General features: G+C 62.5%; 1 protein-coding gene across 7 annotated transcripts; it reads right to left on the bottom strand.

The window, feature by feature from the left end:
- Positions 1–292: 292 nt before the first annotated feature.
- SLC6A9 (solute carrier family 6 member 9) lies at positions 293–17,726 on the bottom strand. 7 transcript variants are annotated; one of them, XM_030278904.4, is made up of 14 exons: positions 17,527–17,726; positions 14,975–15,121; positions 6,511–6,667; positions 6,224–6,355; positions 4,948–5,200; positions 4,736–4,868; positions 4,167–4,301; positions 3,984–4,087; positions 3,669–3,906; positions 3,446–3,580; positions 3,045–3,144; positions 2,697–2,797; positions 2,338–2,508; positions 293–2,116 (listed from the first exon to the last, which is right to left on the bottom strand). In XM_030278904.4, exons 2-14 carry the CDS (start codon positions 15,002–15,004, stop codon positions 1,904–1,906), a joined length of 1,902 nt encoding a protein of 633 aa, XP_030134764.2. In that variant the 5' UTR covers positions 15,005–15,121; positions 17,527–17,726; the 3' UTR covers positions 293–1,903. The 7 variants fall into 7 exon arrangements, with proteins under 7 accessions (XP_030134764.2, XP_072788889.1, XP_030134765.2 ...); XM_072932788.1 differs by lacking the exon at positions 17,527–17,726 and adding an exon at positions 16,842–17,039; XM_030278905.4 differs by lacking the exon at positions 17,527–17,726 and adding an exon at positions 16,654–16,795.
- Positions 17,727–18,133: the final 407 nt, after the last annotated feature.

The raw sequence follows: 18,133 nt of genomic DNA, 5'->3' as shown, positions 1-18,133 counted from the left end.
AGGGCAAGGCCAGCTGCCTTCACTGTGTCACGGGTATTTGCTGCCCTCCAGTTCATTTGGGGACAATACTTACCCCCAGCAGGGGTAAGCCTGTCCTCCATCCTCTGCCTTACCTCCAGCTGGTTTTGTACGTCCAGGTCGGGCAAAGAAGAATGCCCCAGGACGGAGCTGGCTGTTGGGTGCCAATACCTGGCATCAGAGCGGAAAAGAGCTGCACCCATTAAGCGTGTCCCCCACTGTTCAACCCCTCCCCTCACATGGTTCCCAAAGAAGGGCACAGCAGGACACAAGCTCAGGAATATAAATCTCATTAAAATCTAGGATACTTTAGAACTCTACACCAGGAGAGACACTGGCACAGGCAGCGCTGCCCAGGGACACTGGCACAGGCAGCGCTGCCCAGGGACGCGCGCGTTATTGCTAACAATTAGAGGTGAAGAGTAGCGGCGTGACTCGAGGGGCAGGGCACGGGCACCATGCGGGAACCTGCGCCCCTCGCCGCGGCACGACGGGGGGCTCGGGACGGGGAGCTGGAACATCCTGCTGGGGCTCGCCGCCCACTGCCTCCCGCCACCGTGCCAAGCTGTGCCATGTCCCTGTGCCAGCCTCGGGGCTGCAACATAGGGAGCACAGGGTGCTGGCTGGGAGGGGAGCAATCGGGGTAGGAAGGGTCTCATCCCATCCACCCCAAATCAAGAGCTCCAAGCCCTTTGGCTGGAGCTGGAAGACAGATTTAAAACCGCCCAGCCTTTGCCAGTGCATCCTGTTCCACTAATACTGCCTGGGGACTGAGCATCCCCAGATGGCTCGGAGTGAGTGGGCTGGTGTAGCCCTTCGTGTCTCCGCTGGTACCTCTTGCTAAGCAGCAGCTGGGGGAGGCCGATCCATCCTGGTCCCCCTTAGCACCATGGAGGGTCCTCCCCTGCCAGTGCTGGGGCTGCCAGGGAGAGCTGGACCTCATCCCTGTCTGGTTACCCCCTAGCCAGGCTTAAGTACTCCCCAGCCTCCTGCCCCATCATGGGGCAGGCAGCAGCACTGGGCTGCTTGTGGCTGTGCCCAGCTTTGTAGGCAATGCCTGGCCACCCAGAAGGGCACCCACAGACCCCAGTGGGGCCACAGGGTGGAGGAGTGTATGGAGGGGAACATCCCAGCCCACTGCCTGCACAGCCCCAGTGTACCGTGCATATGTGCATGGCCACGTACGCCATATGTTTGCCCATGCTGTGTCTGTGAGGGACACACACGTGTACACACGTGTGCTCTAAGTGCTTGTGTCTTGTACCATCAGATCCCCGTTCTGGTGCAAGCAACATGCTTGCCCCCATCTCCCTGTGCTGGCCTTGTGCCTGGCAGCACCCCTGGGTATGACCACCTGTGAGACCCAGTAGGCTCTGAGCCACAGTGGCTGAGACCCAGGCTGGGGATCCCTGCAGTGCCAACCCTTGCCATGATGGCCTTGTGCACACACAGGCCGCGAGCAATCCTGGCATGCCCAACCCTGGTCCCATACCATGGCCTCCCCATGGGAAGGTCAGGAGGGTGCCCCATGGCAGGACAGGCTGCCTGGCTTAGGGAAGGGGGGGTGGGAACCTGGGAGCATCCCACCCCCCCCATCCTGTGCATACCTCCAGGTCAAGGCTCCTGCAAAGTGCCTCTGGCTCCCAGCCCTCCCGGGGCCGTGCCCCCTCCTCTCTTGTCCCAGCGTCGAGCACAAAGGTTACCGTAAACACGAGGGTTAACGAACGCCACGGGGGCAGGGGCGGGAGGGGTTAACCGGCGAGGAGGTGGGGGGGTCTCGGGGATGGGTGCTGAGAGCCCCCATGGTCCGGTGCAGCCCGGAGCTAGGCTCCGCCAGCGGAAGGTGCAAGAAGGGTTAGAGAGGGGGTGCGGGGATTGTGGGGAGTCACAGTCTGGAGTCCTGGCTGTGGGCTGAGCCATTACTGCCCTGCACGGGGGATGCAGCCACCGCCTCACTCTGGTCCTTCTCTGGCTGCAGGGGCTGCACCTCCAGGTGAGACTCGGTGGAAGGGCTGAACACCGGGGCGTAGCGCCCGCTGCGGTGCTCTGGCAGAGCTGGGCCCCAGTCCTTGCTTGCCTTGGTAGCATTTTTCAAGCGCTAGAAAGGGAAAGGATGGAGACAAGATTAGCACCCACCATGCTCCCCTGCCCCAGTCTGCACCAGCATGCCAGCAGCTTCCAGAGATGCACAAACACGTGCTGCTCTATGCACGCTGCCTGCACACAACCATTGCTGACAGCTCCAGTGAGGTCAGGGACAGCCTTGTTGGCAGCCCCAGGTGGGACACAGACAAAGGGGTGCAGCCCCTGGCCACCCACCTCAAGCAGTGTGTCCCCCTCAGAACGGCACACTTTGTAGATGGCGTAGATGGGGATGCAGATGACGGAAGAGAGCGCCATGAGGAAGCCAATGCTGATGGCCCAAGTAGGGTAGACATACTCATTGTAGGAGATGGGCCGGTACTGGATCACTGTGAAGACCAGGATGAACTGGGAAGGGATAGGCAGGATCAGCCAGTGGGGAGCAGCCAGTTTGCTCTGTGCCCCCACAGCTTCCCCGCTCTGCCCTATTGCTGGTCTCCTGAGCTCAGCACCCTCCTCTCCAGGGAGTGCCATGTCCAGGTGAGCTCCTCACTTCCTCCTCCCACAGCCCAGTGCCCCGTGGTTGCAATGCTCACAAATATGATGGCGGGTGAGATGAAGCGCCAGCAGATCTGGAAGAAAAGTGGGGGAGGAAAGCCCAGCATCATCTCAATGTCCTTGAAGTAGTTGCGGTGTCCTGGGGAGAAAAGTGACCATCAGCCCTGGTGGTGACCTGAGCCCCCTCACGGCTCACCTGGCCCCAGCCCCAGCCCCATCCTGGTGGGACCCATGAGCCCCCCACAGCCACAGCTCCTGATTGGGCAACAGCCTCCCCATGTAACACAGAGCAAACTGCTGATTGGCCAGCTGCTGGGGCAAGCCCTTCCCCATTGGGTGGCTGGATCAGCCCTACCGTCTGATTGGCTGCAGGCAGCTGCACCTACCATAGATGTACATGATGGCCACACACATGATGCAGGAGATGACCACCAGGGAGAAGCTGGCAGCGTAGTTGTCCATTAGCAGGAGCCAGTAGATGCCCGCCTGGAAAACAGATGCATTGGCACAGCCACCCCAGCGGTACCACTGCTGCTGGCAGACACCAGCACAGCCACAGCCATGCTGACTGTGCCGGCAGCACACAGCTCAGACACCGCTGCCACAGCTAGCACGGCAATGCCTGATGCCAGAGTCAGCATGGAGACACTTAATTGTGGGTCCTGTCCTCAGTGTTGGCAAGACCAGGCCCTGGCTGTCACTACCATCACATTGCAACAACTGTGGCTGATGAAAGCGGCCATGGCAATGGCACTCCATAGCAACATGGCGTCCCATGGTCACCTACCTGTGTGGTGAGTGGGACACCCAGCAGGAAGCCAGCCACAGCCACTCCCAGCGTTACAAAGGTCTTTTTGCGGATGATCCACTCATTGCCCACCTCATCCACAATGGCTGTGACCAGGGTCTCCAGCAGGCAGAACTACATAGGAGGCAGAGAGGGCAGCATGTCACCACCTTGGCCCCACCATGCCACCCCATCTGAACATGCTGGCCCCAACATGACCTACCTGTGTACCCAGCCCCAGGAGGATGAGCATAAAGAAGAAGAGAATGGACCACAGTGGCGAGATCGGGAGTAAGGTGAGGGCCTCAGGGTAGGCAACGAAGGCCAGGCCTGGCCCGTGGTCAGCCACCTTGGAGACATCCACACCCAAGTGGTTGGCCATGAAGCCCAGGATGGAGAAGATGACGAAGCCAGCATAGACACTGGTAGCACAGTTGGTGATGCTGATGATGATGCTGTCCCTATGGGAAGAGGAGTCAGGGCTGGCAGTGGACACGAGGACAGTGGCAGGGCTGGGGGACTGTGGTCAGGCACTTACCGGTAGCAGTTGTTGTTGAACTTGTTGTAGGAAGCCATGGTGATGAGCCCGCCCCAGGCACAGCCCAGCGAGTAGAAGATCTGTGAGGCTGCATCACCCCACACCTGTGGCAGTGGGATGGTCAGTGCTGTGCCCCCAGCCCCGCTCAGCCCTGGCTGCCCGCCACCCTTTGTCCCTGCTCACCTTGGCATTGAGGATCTTGTCCCACTGGGGCGTCAGGTAGTACATGATGCCAGTGACGGCCCCCTCCAGCGTGATGCCGCGCACGAAGAGGATGGTGAGCACCACATAGGGAAAGGTGGCCGTGAAATACACCACCTGTGGGGCAGCACCTCAGTGAGGTGGGGATGGGGACAGGGGTGGGGACACAGGCAGGAACGGCTAAAGTGTGGCTGTAGACTGTGGTTATGGTCCAGAGTGTAGAGCAACAGACCAGGAGGAGCAGATATGGTCCAGAGAAGGGACTATCCTGAAGGAGGTGAGACCATGGCCACATGGGAGGAGCTATGTCCAGAAGGGATGTGGCCAGGTCACAGGGGTGTGGCCTTTCCCAGAGTGGGAGGAGCAGACAGAGGGCAGGGACAAAGCTAAAAAGAGGAGGGAGCTGTGCCCAGAAGGGATTGGGAACATGTCCACAACAGGTAGTTCATTCCCAGTAGGGGTGGGGTTATGCCTAGAGGGGACACGGCCATCTATTCTGAAGGCATGTCCACACCCCCAGGGAGGAGCCTGGAGAGGGAACACACAGGTACCTTTCCCGAGGATTTCACGCCCTTGATGAGGCAGAGGAAGACAACGACCCAGGAGACACCAAGGCAGCCCAGGAGGGGCAGCCGAACCTCGCCCAGGTTCCCGATGTCATCCGACAGGTTCAGCACATACCTCCTGCGTGGGGAGGGGGCAGCAGCGTCAGTGGGGCCCAACCATCATCACCTCCCCCGTCCCTGATCACAGGCCCTGGTACCTCCAGTACTCCTCGCTGGGGCTGGTGCGCTTCTGGGTGCTGTTGAGGAGCTGGGTGATGTTGAGGGCAGCACGGCTGGAGAGGTTCCCGTCCAGCACCCCCACGCAGTCGGGCGTGTTCCAGGGGTTGCTGCAGTATGTCCAGGGCAGCACGCGCGTCATGGACACAAAGAAGTAGTAGAAGGCAATACAGATCACCACGTTGTAGTAGATCCCGATGTATGTGGACACCACCATCATCCCGTAGCCCACGCCTGGGAACAGCACCGGGGAGGGGTGAGCGGCAGGGTGCGGCGGCACGGGCACGGCGCACAGCACCAGGGGTTGTGGCATGGGAGGAGCGGGCTGCATGCAATGCTGTCAGCAGCCTTGCAGCCATGCTGTGAGGAGCACTGTGCATAGGATCCTCTACCTCCAAACGAGCCTAATGGTGCTGAGGGTCCCCTTGGACGCATGGCAATGCATACAGACTGCAGACAAACTCTTGGGGTCTGCAGCCCAAGCGAACAACTGGATGGGGGGTCACTCCTGGCTACAGTGACTTTAGGCCTGCAGTTATCTGGTGGCATGGCATGTGACAGGCCACATGAGCATAGGGAAGTGCACCCCAGGCTCAGCACGCCACTGTGCAGGCACACAACAGTGTGTGCATGGGCTGCTTGCACTCAGACATGACATTGTGGGCATGTCACCTGGCAGGCAGCCTGCAGGTGTGAGCAGGGGAGCCAGCAGAATAGGAGCACGCCAGTAAGCCAGGAGATGCACCTGGAGCAGGGTCCAGCCATGGCAGGGCAAGCATGTGGGCACAGAACCTGCTGCCTATGGTCCAGGGAGACGACTGCAGAAGCATGCCCACAGCTGGGCAGGCCATAGCGTGTTCAGGGGACCTGAGTGGCCTCTGCAAGAGTGATGCGCTGGGGACACGTGTGGCATATGCAGGGATGTGTGTGTAATGCCTGCAGTGGATGCCAGCGCAGGGCTGGGGTTTGCGCAGGAGATGCGAGGCGTGTGCAGGGGCACGTGTAACGTGTGCAAGGGATGCCAGGCAGGCTGTGCAGGGCAGCGTAGCCAGGGCAGCCATGTGCACAGGGGACCAGGGCAATGCAGACTGTCATCTATGCGCACGGCATGTGTGTGCAGGTCTGCACAAGCTGCAGGTGCCTGCACTGGACCATGCGACGTGCCAGAGGTGTGCATGCACCCCATGGTGTGTGAGGGCACGGTGACAGCAGGTGTCTCATGCTGGCCTGTGCCAGTACAGACAGGCATCTCCTTACCTTTGAACATGGGGCTGACCCTCCAGACGCCAAGGCAACCCTGGCTGGCAAACTGCCCAAAGGAGAGCTCCATGAAGAACAGGGGGATGCCGCAGAACACGAGCATGATGAAGTAGGGGAACATGAAGGCACCTAATGAGCAGGAACCAGAGGATGAGTGAACAGTAACCCCAAGCACAGCTGTGCTTCCCATGCCCTGCACCACCCCAAGAAACACCATGTGGGGCTGGGGTGCACACCCCCACACCTGCCCAGAGGAACCCCACTCCCCTGGCCCCGACACCCACCTCCCCCATTGCGGTAGCAGAGGTATGGGAAGCGCCAGACGTTGCCTAGGCCCACGGCATAGCCCACGCTGGTCAGCACAAACTCGATCTGGTTGCCCCAGTTGCCACGCTTGACGCTCTTCTCCTGCTTGCCCTGCTCCCCAGGCACAGCGCCATTCTGCAGAGAGATGCCATGGGATGTGTCAATTGGGGACCCCCCTGCTGGCCCCATTGGAAGGGTGACAGCCGCCAAGCGGGGCTGGGAGGTCCCCGGCATCCTTCCCCATCCCGCCCCCCTGCCTGTCCCCGCTGCCCGCCACGCACAGCCAGTGCCAAGGAGGGGGAGGGCAACGGTGTCGGCCCCCCCCAATGAATGGCTCTGCCCAGAGCCCGGCTGCAGCAAAGGGAGAGCCTGCAACTCATACAAAGCAGGTCCAGGCGCCAGAGCACAAAGGGGCCTCTGTTCTCAAGGCCCCCCTCCCTGCGCCCAGCGAGAGAGGTCCTGCTGGGTGGCCACTGCCCATGACTGGGGGGGAAACTGCAGGACCCCCGGGTTGAAGCAGAAGCCCCTCTCGATGGGAAGTGAGGTGGCAGGGGCCTGGGTATCCCCCCAGGAAAAAGCACCCTGTTTCAGCCAGGGTCCTGCTGCCAGCTCAGCACTAAGCAAGGCCACCTCCCAGGGGGTCCCAGGCAGTGGGGTCCCTTGAGTGGACAGCCCCAGTGCCCAGCTGTCTTCCCTGCAGGGGAGTGGGGGGGCAGGGGGGCAGAAGGGGGCAAAAAGGGCGCTTTGTGCAGACTGCCACACAATGTGAGCTCACACCAAGGAGGACAACAACAAAGGAGATGAGTGCCTGTCACCCCAGCAGGGATGGCACCCATCACCCCATGGCTCTGTCCAGCACAGTCATACTAATGTCCTGCAAGGATGCTGTGGAGCTCTGGCAGGTTAGGCTGAAGGTAGACAGCGTTTTGCAATGCAGGGGTGCCCCGAGCCCTCCCCACCCCACCTGAAGCCAGGTGATGGATGGGTGCATGGGGTGAGGGTGCTGGTTGCCAGTTCACAGTCCCACAGCACCCATGCTGCTACAGGAGCCTGCTGTAACTGCACAATGCTGCTCTCACCACCACAGACACCCCAGTGCCCACCTCGTGCCTCTGCCCCAGCTGCCCCCCAGAATGGCTGACGCCGGCAGTGAGCGGGCCACAAATGGGAGCCGTCACTTTGGATCTGCTCACGCCGGCGGGGGCGGGCAGCAGGCGCGGTGCACCTAACCGTGTCATTTGATTAGGCCGGCACAGCCGGGACGTGATGCCCAGCGACTCGGGCACCGCGCTGCCAAACAAAGCCATCTGCTGCGAGCGGGGCCCGCACGCGCCGCGGGCTGCGGGGGGGCTGCAGGGGAGCAGGGCTGCAGGAGAGGGGCGAGGGGGCACGGAGGGCACTTTGGGCAGGGCTGTAGGGGCAGTACGCTGCCCTGCCCAGCCGGGGAACCCGAGTGCCCCCGGCTGACTCTGTGAGCCAAGGGGCCGTCAGAAACAAGCTCACAGCAGCTCCAGGTGCTGGGGGACCTCCCTCCCAGCAGAGGTTCTTATTGTGGGGTGCTGTGCAAGAGCAGGACTCAAAGGGCCCCAAAGCAGGGGACAGGACACTGGCAGTGCCCCATGCCAGGGCACACTGCCCACTCGAGCAGACTGATCTGATCGGGAAGCCTCTGATTAAGCTGCTCACACTAACAAGGCTCCTAATGAGCAGCTCAGCCAGCAGGAGTGGGGCAATGCTCCAGCCTCCCTGACAAAAGGTCTGGTGAGGGGACCAGATACACTATAGGGCCCAGCCAGGAGCCCTGGCACCCACGGGGGACCTCATCCCTGTTCCAAGCCATCACTCTGCTCCGGTGACCCCCTGGCTTCACTCCCAAGCCTCATGGAGCACCCCAAATTTGAGTTGCCGGGCACCAGTGCAATGAAGCTGCCAGGCCTGTGCTGCTCCCTCCTCCTTTCCTGCAGCACTGGGCTTTGGTGCACTTGTCCCCAATAAGGGGGCAGCCACATGTGTGTCCATGCATGCACAAGTGAGCACACGTGCGCAAACACTTGCATGCTCACCCAGCAGCTCACTACAACCCCCCCCCCCCCAAATCTAGGAAGGTCATACAGTTCTTTACACTCATTAACCACCCTCCCAACCCCACATGGTAAAAAAGGAGGTAGATAGAACCCAGACATCTGGGAGATTAAAGTCTCCCCCCTTCCCTGCTATGGGAAAGGGAGAGGGAGAGCTGCCACCCAGCAACAGTGCAGTCTCTGGAGGGCCAGGTCCCCCTCCCAGGCCCCAGATTTTCTGTGCACGTAACCCAGCGCAGCCTCAAAGGATGCCTGTCTTGGGTGATAACATCAGGGAGAAGGAAGGATGCCACAGGCACCCCAAATGTCTCCAGAAGGGAAGTTCCAAAAGGGAATGTCCAAAACATCCCAAAAGGGGACATTCGGGGTGCCCAGGACATCCTTCCTCCCCTTCCCCAGGAAACCCCCCCACACATCACAGCCAAAACTTCCCCAGCCCAGCAAAGCAGGCATCATCCATCACCCTGCCTGGCACCAAGGTCTTTCTCATGCTAAGCAGCACCGACTCACACAATGACAGCTTGGCTGGGGTGCCCGGATGCGCCCCACTTCCCCGAGGGGCCCTGATTTATGGCTGGTCAGCTTGTGATGGTGGCAGGGTCGATACTGGAAAAGGATGTCCTCATGGGAGGCATCTCCAGCACAAACTCCCTCCTCTTTTTTCCCCCCATTCAAACTGTCCACATGGGGGTATGCCAGCCCAGCCCTCTGTAGGGCACAAACCTTATCTAGCCCCCCTGAACCAGTGAGGGGCCCCCAGTTTCTCCAGAGGATGCCCTGCAGCCTCCAACTCAGGGGCTGTCAGGGCTGCTCCTGCAATGCCAACAGAGTGTACCCCTGATGTCATCAGCCTGATGCCATCGCTCATTGCCATGGCAATCGCAACAAACTCACAGCTTTTTTAGGCAGGGGCTGCTGGAAGATAGAAAAATATGCTAATTACATAATTTGCCACGACAGTGGCTCTTCCAGGGCAAGAAAGTGGGGTACAGGATGCTGGAGGCAGATGACCCCAGCCTAAGGTGGGAGTCCCAAGGGATGGGGTCACTTAGAGAGGGGGTGTCCTGGGTACCCTTGCTGACTGTCAACTGATCCTGGGTTCTGGGGGCATTATAATCAGGCCCTGCACTCCTTGTCCCTGATTCATGGGGTAATGAATCCACAAGTGTCATCCCTGCATCCGAGGCTGCTGTGCCCTGATGCAGGCACAGCACATGACTGACTCTGCCAGCCTCACCAGCATATCCTAACTCTCCCTACCCTCTCTCTTTGGTGCTCAGCCCCATGTTTGCCCCTGTCCCAGTGTAGCAGAGACATGCTGTGCGAGGAAAGGCATCTGGCATGGTACTGGGGACAGTCCCAGGGCTGGGGTAATGCAGTGATGAGGGGCACACCCAAACCACAGGATCTCCCAGGAGTGTTACACTGCCTTCACCACCCCCCATTGCAGAAGGCTGCCCAGCCCCAGTGACAGCCCGGAGCACGCTCTGCGAGCCACCAGTACTGCCCTGGGGGAAGCGAGGCAAACTTTGACATTGCTCACTGATGCCCATGAAAGGGAAGAGGGGAGGGGGAACAAGGAGGGTCTCTGCCACACTCTGCTCCTGCAGCACTGAGTTGCAACCCAGGTGCTGTGTACCTCTTCTGCAAAATCGGTAGATTCCAGGGATAACAAACACACAACTGTCAGGCAATCTCTTCTTGCCCCCAACACAACTGAGGCCACGGAGGGGTTTGGTGCCATACTCTGCCCTCCCTCCCTGGAGCACACCACATCAAAGGCTGTAGGGTTTGTGGGTACCTCTCCAGCATGCCACGGCACAAACCTACAGCTTCAGCTCCCCCCTACAGAGCCACCACCCCAAAGACAGTACAAAGGGTTTTGGAGACCCATGAGCGGTGGGGGGACAGCGCTGGCATGGCCACCACTCCGCTTGGCCCGCCCCCAACTCTGCCCCCCAGATCCTGCTCTCACCTGCCCACTGACCTGCTGAGAGGGTCCGAGGGGGCCTGGCTGCTCGCAGCTGCCATCCGGGGGCCCAGGCTGGACGGCTCCGTGAGTCCCCAGCTTCATTGGCACCTCGGGCTCCGGCGCAGCAGCAGCCACCCGCCCTCCCGCCTTCCCCCGCCCACTGCCTCCAGCGCTTGGCACTGCTCCCCACTTGCCTCCCAGCCAGGCTCGGCCCCCTGTCGCCCGCCCCGCTGTAGCACCGGCACCCCACCATGCCACCTGCCCTGGCACCATGCCTGCCCGGCCCACCCCGCGGGCACTGCCGTGCCTCTGCTACCCCCCACCAGCCGTACCCCCACCAGCCAGGTGCCCTCCCTGGCCGTGCAGGCAGGGCAAGGCAAGGCAGAGCAGGCTGCACAGCGGGCTCAGCCCTGTCCCACTTAATGAGGCCTCATTAGCGGGGTCCAGCTGCTCACAGCCCTGCACGCTCCAGTGGGCAGCGCTGCCCTCCCTGCGGGCACCGCTGCCCGTCTGGTCAGGGCCAGAAGCTGCTCTTGGAGCACAGCAGAAGATGACATTCCCTCAGAGCCCCTTATTTCCATGCCTCAACATCCGAGCCCTACACATGCGTTCCTGCCCTCATGCCCATCATCCACACGGCAGCTTGGCCCTGCATGCCCAATCCCAACCCTGGGCATTCAAGGGCTGCAGGAACAGGGCATGGCCCTGCTTGGGGGTAGGGGCACAGGGACAAGCCTTTCTGCTGGCACATCCTTAGCCCGGTGCCATGCTACTTCACTCAACCTCATACTACTGCTGACATCATGGGGCCTCCATGGCAACTCTCACAAGGTCACTGCCCCAGGGGGACCATCTGGCGGGCAGGAGGGCTATGCCACCACCCCTTCGCTGCCCAGGCACCCCGCAGCCTCCCTGCTCACCCCTTTGCCAGCACGAGGTGGGACCCTGGTGGGGTGGTGTGTCCCAGAGGAGGCCAGGCAGAGGGTGCCCCGCAGCCAGGCTCGGGGTGCCCCAGCTGCTCTCAGCCCTGCGTCCTGGCCGGGGAGAGTGGCCAAGGCGCCAGTGACACATGACGGTGCACGGAGGGCGGGGGGACGGGCCGGCGCTTTCGGGCGACCATCTGGGGTCCGGGCAGCAGCGGCCGAGGGCGCACACGTGAACAGCACACGTGTGCGGAGCGGGCACTCCACCTCCCACATGCCAGCACCCAGTGCTTGTTCCTGTCCCCCCTCCTGCACCAGCCACCCAGTAGCTTGGGACATGTCCCACCCATGGGATGGCAGCACTCAACTGTGCCCCCCAAGACGTGCAAGCAAGAGCCACCCCATGCTGTGCCAGCCCCAGTGACCCCAGCCCTGCCCTACACACAGCCAGGCAGCTCTGTGCCCAGACACCCTGCAAGGTGTGTGGGCACCTTGTGGGCATTCCTCCATGACCCAGTTCAGCTGCCTGGGCCACCTGTGTGCCACCACCATGTTTTGCCCTGGGCACATTGTCTCTCTGCCCCTTAGAGCAGCCTGAGCACAGCAGGACCCACCATCCTGTCCTGGAGATTCCAGACCCTGTGCCAGCCTTGCCCTGTGGGAGCAGAGTGCTGCTTCCCTGGCAGCCCAGCCAGCAGACGGAGGAGACAGCCAGCTGCATGGAGGCACTCTGCTAGAAACAAAGGACCCTCACCTACCCTGGCATCCTGGTCCCCAGCCTGGCTGGCTGGTGGTGCTGGGGCTGAACTAGAGAGACAGGGGCGATGGGTGTATGGGGGGTGGTCCACAGCTCTTCCAGCCGCCTGACACGGCTGCAGGGTGACAGGGGTAGGAATGATACCCAGGGACCTGTCCCAGTGCCACTATTGCCTAGCTGAGTGCTTCCCAACAGGGCTGCCTTTCTCCGGCCCCATTCTACCAGGGCAGACATGATTCTCCCGGGGCGTTCAGGCAGAAAAATCCCCCGCCAGCCCCCCCATCACTGCCCCTTGGTATTCCGGGAAGGGCTCCCGCAGCCAAAAGCCACTTCCGCAGCTCCTGCCGCTGGTCGGTGGCGCTGCGCCGCTGGGGGTGTCTGGGACACGCAGGGGCCCCCCAGCCCTCACCCCTCTTGCAGTGCAGTGGGAGCAGTGCCCCAGTGCGTAGTCAGGGTGATCTTGGGTGACAGCAGGAACCCACCTGAGCTGGGCAAGCGGCAGCCAAAAGCAGCCTGGCCATGCCAGCAAGGCAGTCCTGGGAGTCAGGAGCCACTGGCAATGTTGGAGCCTGAACAAAGCACCCCAAGGACAACAAAACAAAATGTCCTTAAAGGCCTGGGAGGGAGAGGCAGTCAGACCCTCCCCTGTGGCTCACAGGGAGCCCCTTTGCCCAGCTACACAGGGACTGATCCGGCCCTTGGAGCTGACCCGCACTCCGCTGGGTATCCACAGTCAGAGCATTTCTGGGGGGCTTGGGAGAAGTAGGGTGGGCACAGCCTCTCCCACCTGCCTCCTGTTTTGGAGTGAACATTCAGAGCGCTTCACAGGGGCACCCAAAAACACAGGTCCTGCAAAAGCAGTACACATCACCCTTGTTCTCCAGGCCCCAGGTGGGGAAACTGAGGCACAGCTGACATCACCCACCTGCTGCCTCCATTACCCCTGTCCCTCCCCAGGTGGGGCACAGCAGGCACTGAAAACTTGTCCAGCCCCAGGCATGGCACACAATGCCAGGCAGGGGTTGCATGGTGAGAGCCCAGCTGGACTGGGGGTGGTGGGGGTGGGAGCTGCACTCACAGGCAGGGATGAGAGGACAGGCAGGAACCAAACTTTACGAGGTTACTGACAGGGCCCTGGAGACAGGCCAAGGAGATTATGTTCCTTTCCCAGGGACTCAGGCAGCTCAGTGGTCAGAACCTGGCCCACTGCAGCTCCTCCTGGTGCTCATAGGATGCAGGAATGGGGATGCTTCAGGAGCAGGGATGCTCTCCCAAGAACCTACCCTTCTCCCCACAGAACCCATAGCAGCAATGCCCTGTGCAGCAGTATCCTTGCACCCTGCAAACAGGGGAGGCTCAGGAAGAGGTCTGAGAGCCAGGCAGCCAACACAGCATGTGTCAGGCCCTGTTGCATGTGACACCCTCACCCTGGGATGGGCTGGTCAGGTACTTCTGAGAAGCGGGTTAAGGATTTATGGGGAGTGGGTGGGCACTCCAATGTCTGGCTCCTGACACAGGTGTCAGGCTCAGCCCCCACCCCACTGCGATGCTGACTGCCCTGGTCATAGCAAGAAAACATCAACAGCACGGAGTCATGGCAAGCACCACGTGCAGAAGTGCCAGGACAGACCCCTGACTGTGCCAAGATATATCCTCAGCATCTCCCTGTTACCAGCCCAGGGCTTCTCCAGAAGAAATCTGCCTTCCTATCCCACCAGCTGCCCCAGCCCCTTCTCCGTTGGGGCAGGATGGGCGCTGGGCTCCCTGCTGCAGGCACAGCCGGCGGGGCCATGCTGGGACACACAGGCAGAGGAACTGCGTGCACACGGGCGCGCTGGAAGCACTTGCTGGAGCACGCTGCTCCCCTGGCTCTTGGCTTCCCAGGCAAACGCTGGCTCCCAGCCCTCCAGCTGGAGTGTGCAGCTATTTCAGGAAGCCCCCTGGGAAGGGGAGGGCCCGGTGACCGTGTCAATCTCAGCATTCAGCTCCTATCCTCTGGGAAAGAGGGAAACAGCCAAGCCTAGCCTGAGGGCTCACCTGCCCAAGGCAGCACAGCAGACGGTCACAGGAACCTGAGCCACCACAAGCATGGGGCCATCACAGCCTTCCAACAAAGACATGCAGTGGGCACATCCCACATCTGCCCAGAACACCAAATCCACCCCGGCGCAGGCAAGCGCACGGCAGCTGACAGTGCCTGAAGCACACCGCTCATGAGGATGGAAGGTCAGGCACTACACCAGTGCCCAGAGAAACCTTCCTCTGCCACTGCACCATCCTACCAGCCCAGTCTCAGAGAGCCCACTGAGTGAAGGCAAGGAGAAGCACCCACAATCTGCCCCGCTGGAGCCACCTGGCTTGGAGGAACACCTGGACCCTTTCCGACAGCAGGCTGTACAATCGCCTGCCTGCAGAGCTGGGGCAGGTGATAAGGCTGGGCAGAGCGCCTGAAAACAGGTGATAGCATCTCCAGGCACAACAAGACACCACACCCGAAGAGCCCCACAGGCAACAGGCTCATGGAGAGAGAGCATAAACCCAAAAATCATCATGCTGGGAGAGCACCATGGTTCCACAACCCCAACTGGAGCTCCCAGAAGGGCGCACCAAGTCCTATGGGAGCCCCAGTGTCTTGCTCCCTGCGCCAGGCTCTCTGGGTCCCCGAGGCAGTGGTGCACACCAGCCCGCTCCCCACACCCCTGCACTTACCAGCAGCCCCTCGCTGCACTTATCGGCCATTCCTGGAGGCTGGGGCGCGGTGCTGGCTGCCCAGCGCAGGGTCCCTTGCCTGCCCGCTCTCTGTCACGCTGCCTGCGGCACCAGCGCTAGCGTCCTTCAATCCACCGGCAGAGCAAGCTGGGCAGAGGGGAGAAGACACCAAGAGAGATGTCACTGGTGGGGTGGGCACATCCCCACCCCAGGCCTCTCTCTCCCTCCCTCCAGGAAATGGTGGGCTGTGCCAGGCAAGTCGATCCCCTCTACCTGCCCACTGGGTAGCAAGACTCCTGGGGGAGGACGCAGAGCCTGGGGCAGGGTGGGCTGTTGGTGGGGTCTCTTTCTGCTGGCTCCCAGCCCCTGCAGCGTCTCTGAACCCCCGGCATCCACAAGAGCGGCGCTCCCAGGTGTTTCCCAAGAAGCAGTTAAAGATTTACCCGGTGTGGACAGACGACCTTGTGGACAGCTGGCTGCTGGCCCCCCGGCAGGTGGGCGTCAGGGGCCGCGGGCAGGAGCGGGGCCCCTTGAGCTCTCCCCCAGCAAGAGATGAAGCTGAAGTGGCTGCAGCACACGGCAGCGCCGGGACTGGGCGCAGCGCGGGGCCAGTGCAGGGCTCAGCTGCAGCGCAGGACACAGATGGGAAACGATTGCCTTCTGCCCCGGTGCATCTCATGCACGTGCAGCGCAGGGGGGCCGGGCCGCTGGGCTCTGCCGGGTGCCAGGTGCTGCTGGACAGTGCACGGGCACAGGCATCTGTCTCTCCAGCCCTCACCCTGCCCCAGCCTGGGGCTGCTGGAGGCCCCAGGGGGACACCGAGGTCTGACCTCATTGGAAGGGACAGACAGACACTCTTGCAAAACACCAGTTTGATTGTCTGCACAACAAGCACTGGTGTTTGCAGATCCGTGCTCAGTACCCCTGCTAGCTGAAGAAAGACCCCTGACCCACACTGAGGGTCTCTGACCACCAGCAGCAGCAAACACCCCCGGGCCTATCCCCAGGCTGCCATGACTCTGAAGCAATCAGCAGAGACCTTAAGACATAAGGAAGGAGCATGGGCCGTGTAGATAAGGGGCAGGAATCCAGGGGCTGTGGCGTGAGCCCCCAACCCCTCCAGCGCAGACAGGCTGCTGCCAGCAGATACCGCAGATGCTGCACCCCACTGCCAATGCCCTCCTCAGCAGCGCCTGCATTTCCAGGGGAGCTGAGATGTCATCATTGCCACAAGCGTGGCTCCTCGCATGGCACAGGGACCGCTCAAAGGTGGGAGGTGCAAGCTTGGTGGGCAGGCCTCCTCCCTGTCACACACCTACTGCCAGCCAGCCAAAAGCTGCCCACAATGCAGCCCTGAATTCACACCGGGAACTAATCCCGTGCCCTGGGAAGAGGGAGTGCCCAAGGGCCGGACGGCTGCCACTCCCCTCGGGGTCTGCCAGGTGCTGATAAGCCTCCATGAGCACCGTAGGTGCCGCTGGCATTGGCTCCCAGCTTGACAAGGATCGAGCGCGACGCCAGCGGTGGTGTGGCAATGGGACGGATGCAAGGATGCTCGAGGCTGCAGCATCCTCTGGGACAGCCCAGCAGGGACAAGGATGCAAAGCACTGGTGCCAGGGGTTGGCTCTCCCACAGCTGCAAGATGCCATGACAGACCAGAGGGCAGCGCAGCTCGTACCTAGAGCCGGCACGGGTGACAGGCACGCTGGAAATGGGGACACCTAGGTGCCCACAAGGCTCCCGTACAGCATGTCACACCTCGGCGCGGGCACGCAGCACACGGCACCCAGCGGAAGGCCACGGATGTCCGACCGAAGGATGGAGCCCCCGTCCCTTCTCGCCCGGCGGGAGGGCGGCCCGACGCACCGGTGCAGCCGCTGCCACCTGCGAGGCCGTTTCTTCCGCCAGCATCCGCCGGGCCCACCGCAACCGGGCTTCCCCGGAGCCCGCGGAAGGGGGGAAGCGGGCCGGCTTGCCGCCGCCATGCTCTCCTGCCGCCCCGCGGCGGCGGCTCCGGGGGCGGCCCCGCGGGCAGCGCCCGCCGCCCGGCTCCCTCCCGCCGCCGCCGCCCGGTGCAGTACGGCGGCGGGGGGGCCCGGTTACATCAGCCGCCACGTGGTAGCTGCTCCGCCGCCCCGCCCCGGCACATGCCCGTGGAAAATTACCGCCAACCCCCCCGGCCCGCCACCGAGCCGGGCCGCCCCGGTGTCCGGCGCCCGCCCCGGGAGCGGCGGCGGTGATGCCGCTCTGCGCGCCGCGCCCCCGCGCTCCCCCGGCACCGCGCCGCCGCGCCGTGAGAGCAACAGATGCGGGACCGCCCCGCATCCCGTTATCCCGCTCTTCCGCTCCCGACACCATCCTAACGGGTGGCCACTCTCGGTGCGGCTATCGATGTCCCCGACCCCGCCGCTCTGGAGGCCCTCGCCGCCCTCGTCCCCTCCTCATTGCTCTCCGGCAGCCCACCCACTCCTCCTCCCGTCCCATCCCCAGCGCTGCTACGGCTGCCGGACGGGCCGGACACCCGGTGCCGGCGGAGGTGCGCGCCCCTTACCGTGCCCATGCCGCCGCCCGGCCCCTCCCGCCGCGCCGGGTGGGCCCGCGGGGGCGCCGCTCCGCCGCGCCCAGCCCGGTGTCGGTGTCAGTGCCGGCGCTCCACCAGGCCCGGAGCCGCCGCCGCCGGTGCTGCCGAGTTAATGAAAGTTTGGAGGTCGGTGGGGGCTGGCGCCGCCTCTCGCCCCCGCCGCCGTGCTCCGCCCCCCGCTTCGCCGCGCTCCCCAGCGCCCCGCCTCGGCACCCGCACCGCGCCTCGCCGCACCGGGGGCACCGCGGGCACCGCGGAGGGCCGGAGCGCACGCGGTACCGCGGGCAAACGGGCTGCGTATAGCGCACACACACACGCGTGGGCACACCGGTACACGCGGCACACACCGGCACGCTGCACGCATGGACATGCACGGGCACACTCTGCGCTTGGCGCACCTGGGCATGCACATGGCATACTTGGCACACGGTAGCCGCCGGTATCCCACAGGCATGTGGACGTGGAGGGGCATATGCAGGCTTGCACAGGCATGTGGTGCATGGGAATGAATGTACATGGGAGGTATGGTCATACAGAGGCTCCCACTGGGCACACCTGCATCCCTGCAGACACACAT

The sequence above is a fragment of the Taeniopygia guttata genome, chromosome 8 (genome assembly GCF_048771995.1).
Source record: "Taeniopygia guttata chromosome 8, bTaeGut7.mat, whole genome shotgun sequence".
NCBI classification, from domain to species: domain Eukaryota; kingdom Metazoa; phylum Chordata; class Aves; order Passeriformes; family Estrildidae; genus Taeniopygia; species Taeniopygia guttata.
The sequence above is the reverse complement of the archived record's forward strand: the minus strand, read 5'-3'. Positions and strand labels throughout refer to the sequence as shown.

Coding starts and splice junctions, on each gene's coding strand:
- SLC6A9 (XM_030278902.4), bottom strand. CDS start 10,687: ATGAAGCTGGGGACTCACGGAGCCGTCCAGCCTGGGCCCCCGGATGGC. Junction 6,356..6,510: donor CTGCTACCGCAATGGGGGAG/GTGGGTGTCGGG, acceptor CCTGCTCATTAG/GTGCCTTCATGTTCCCCTAC. Junction 2,509..2,696: donor TCTCACCCGCCATCATATTT/GTGAGCATTGCA, acceptor ATCCCTTCCCAG/TTCATCCTGGTCTTCACAGT.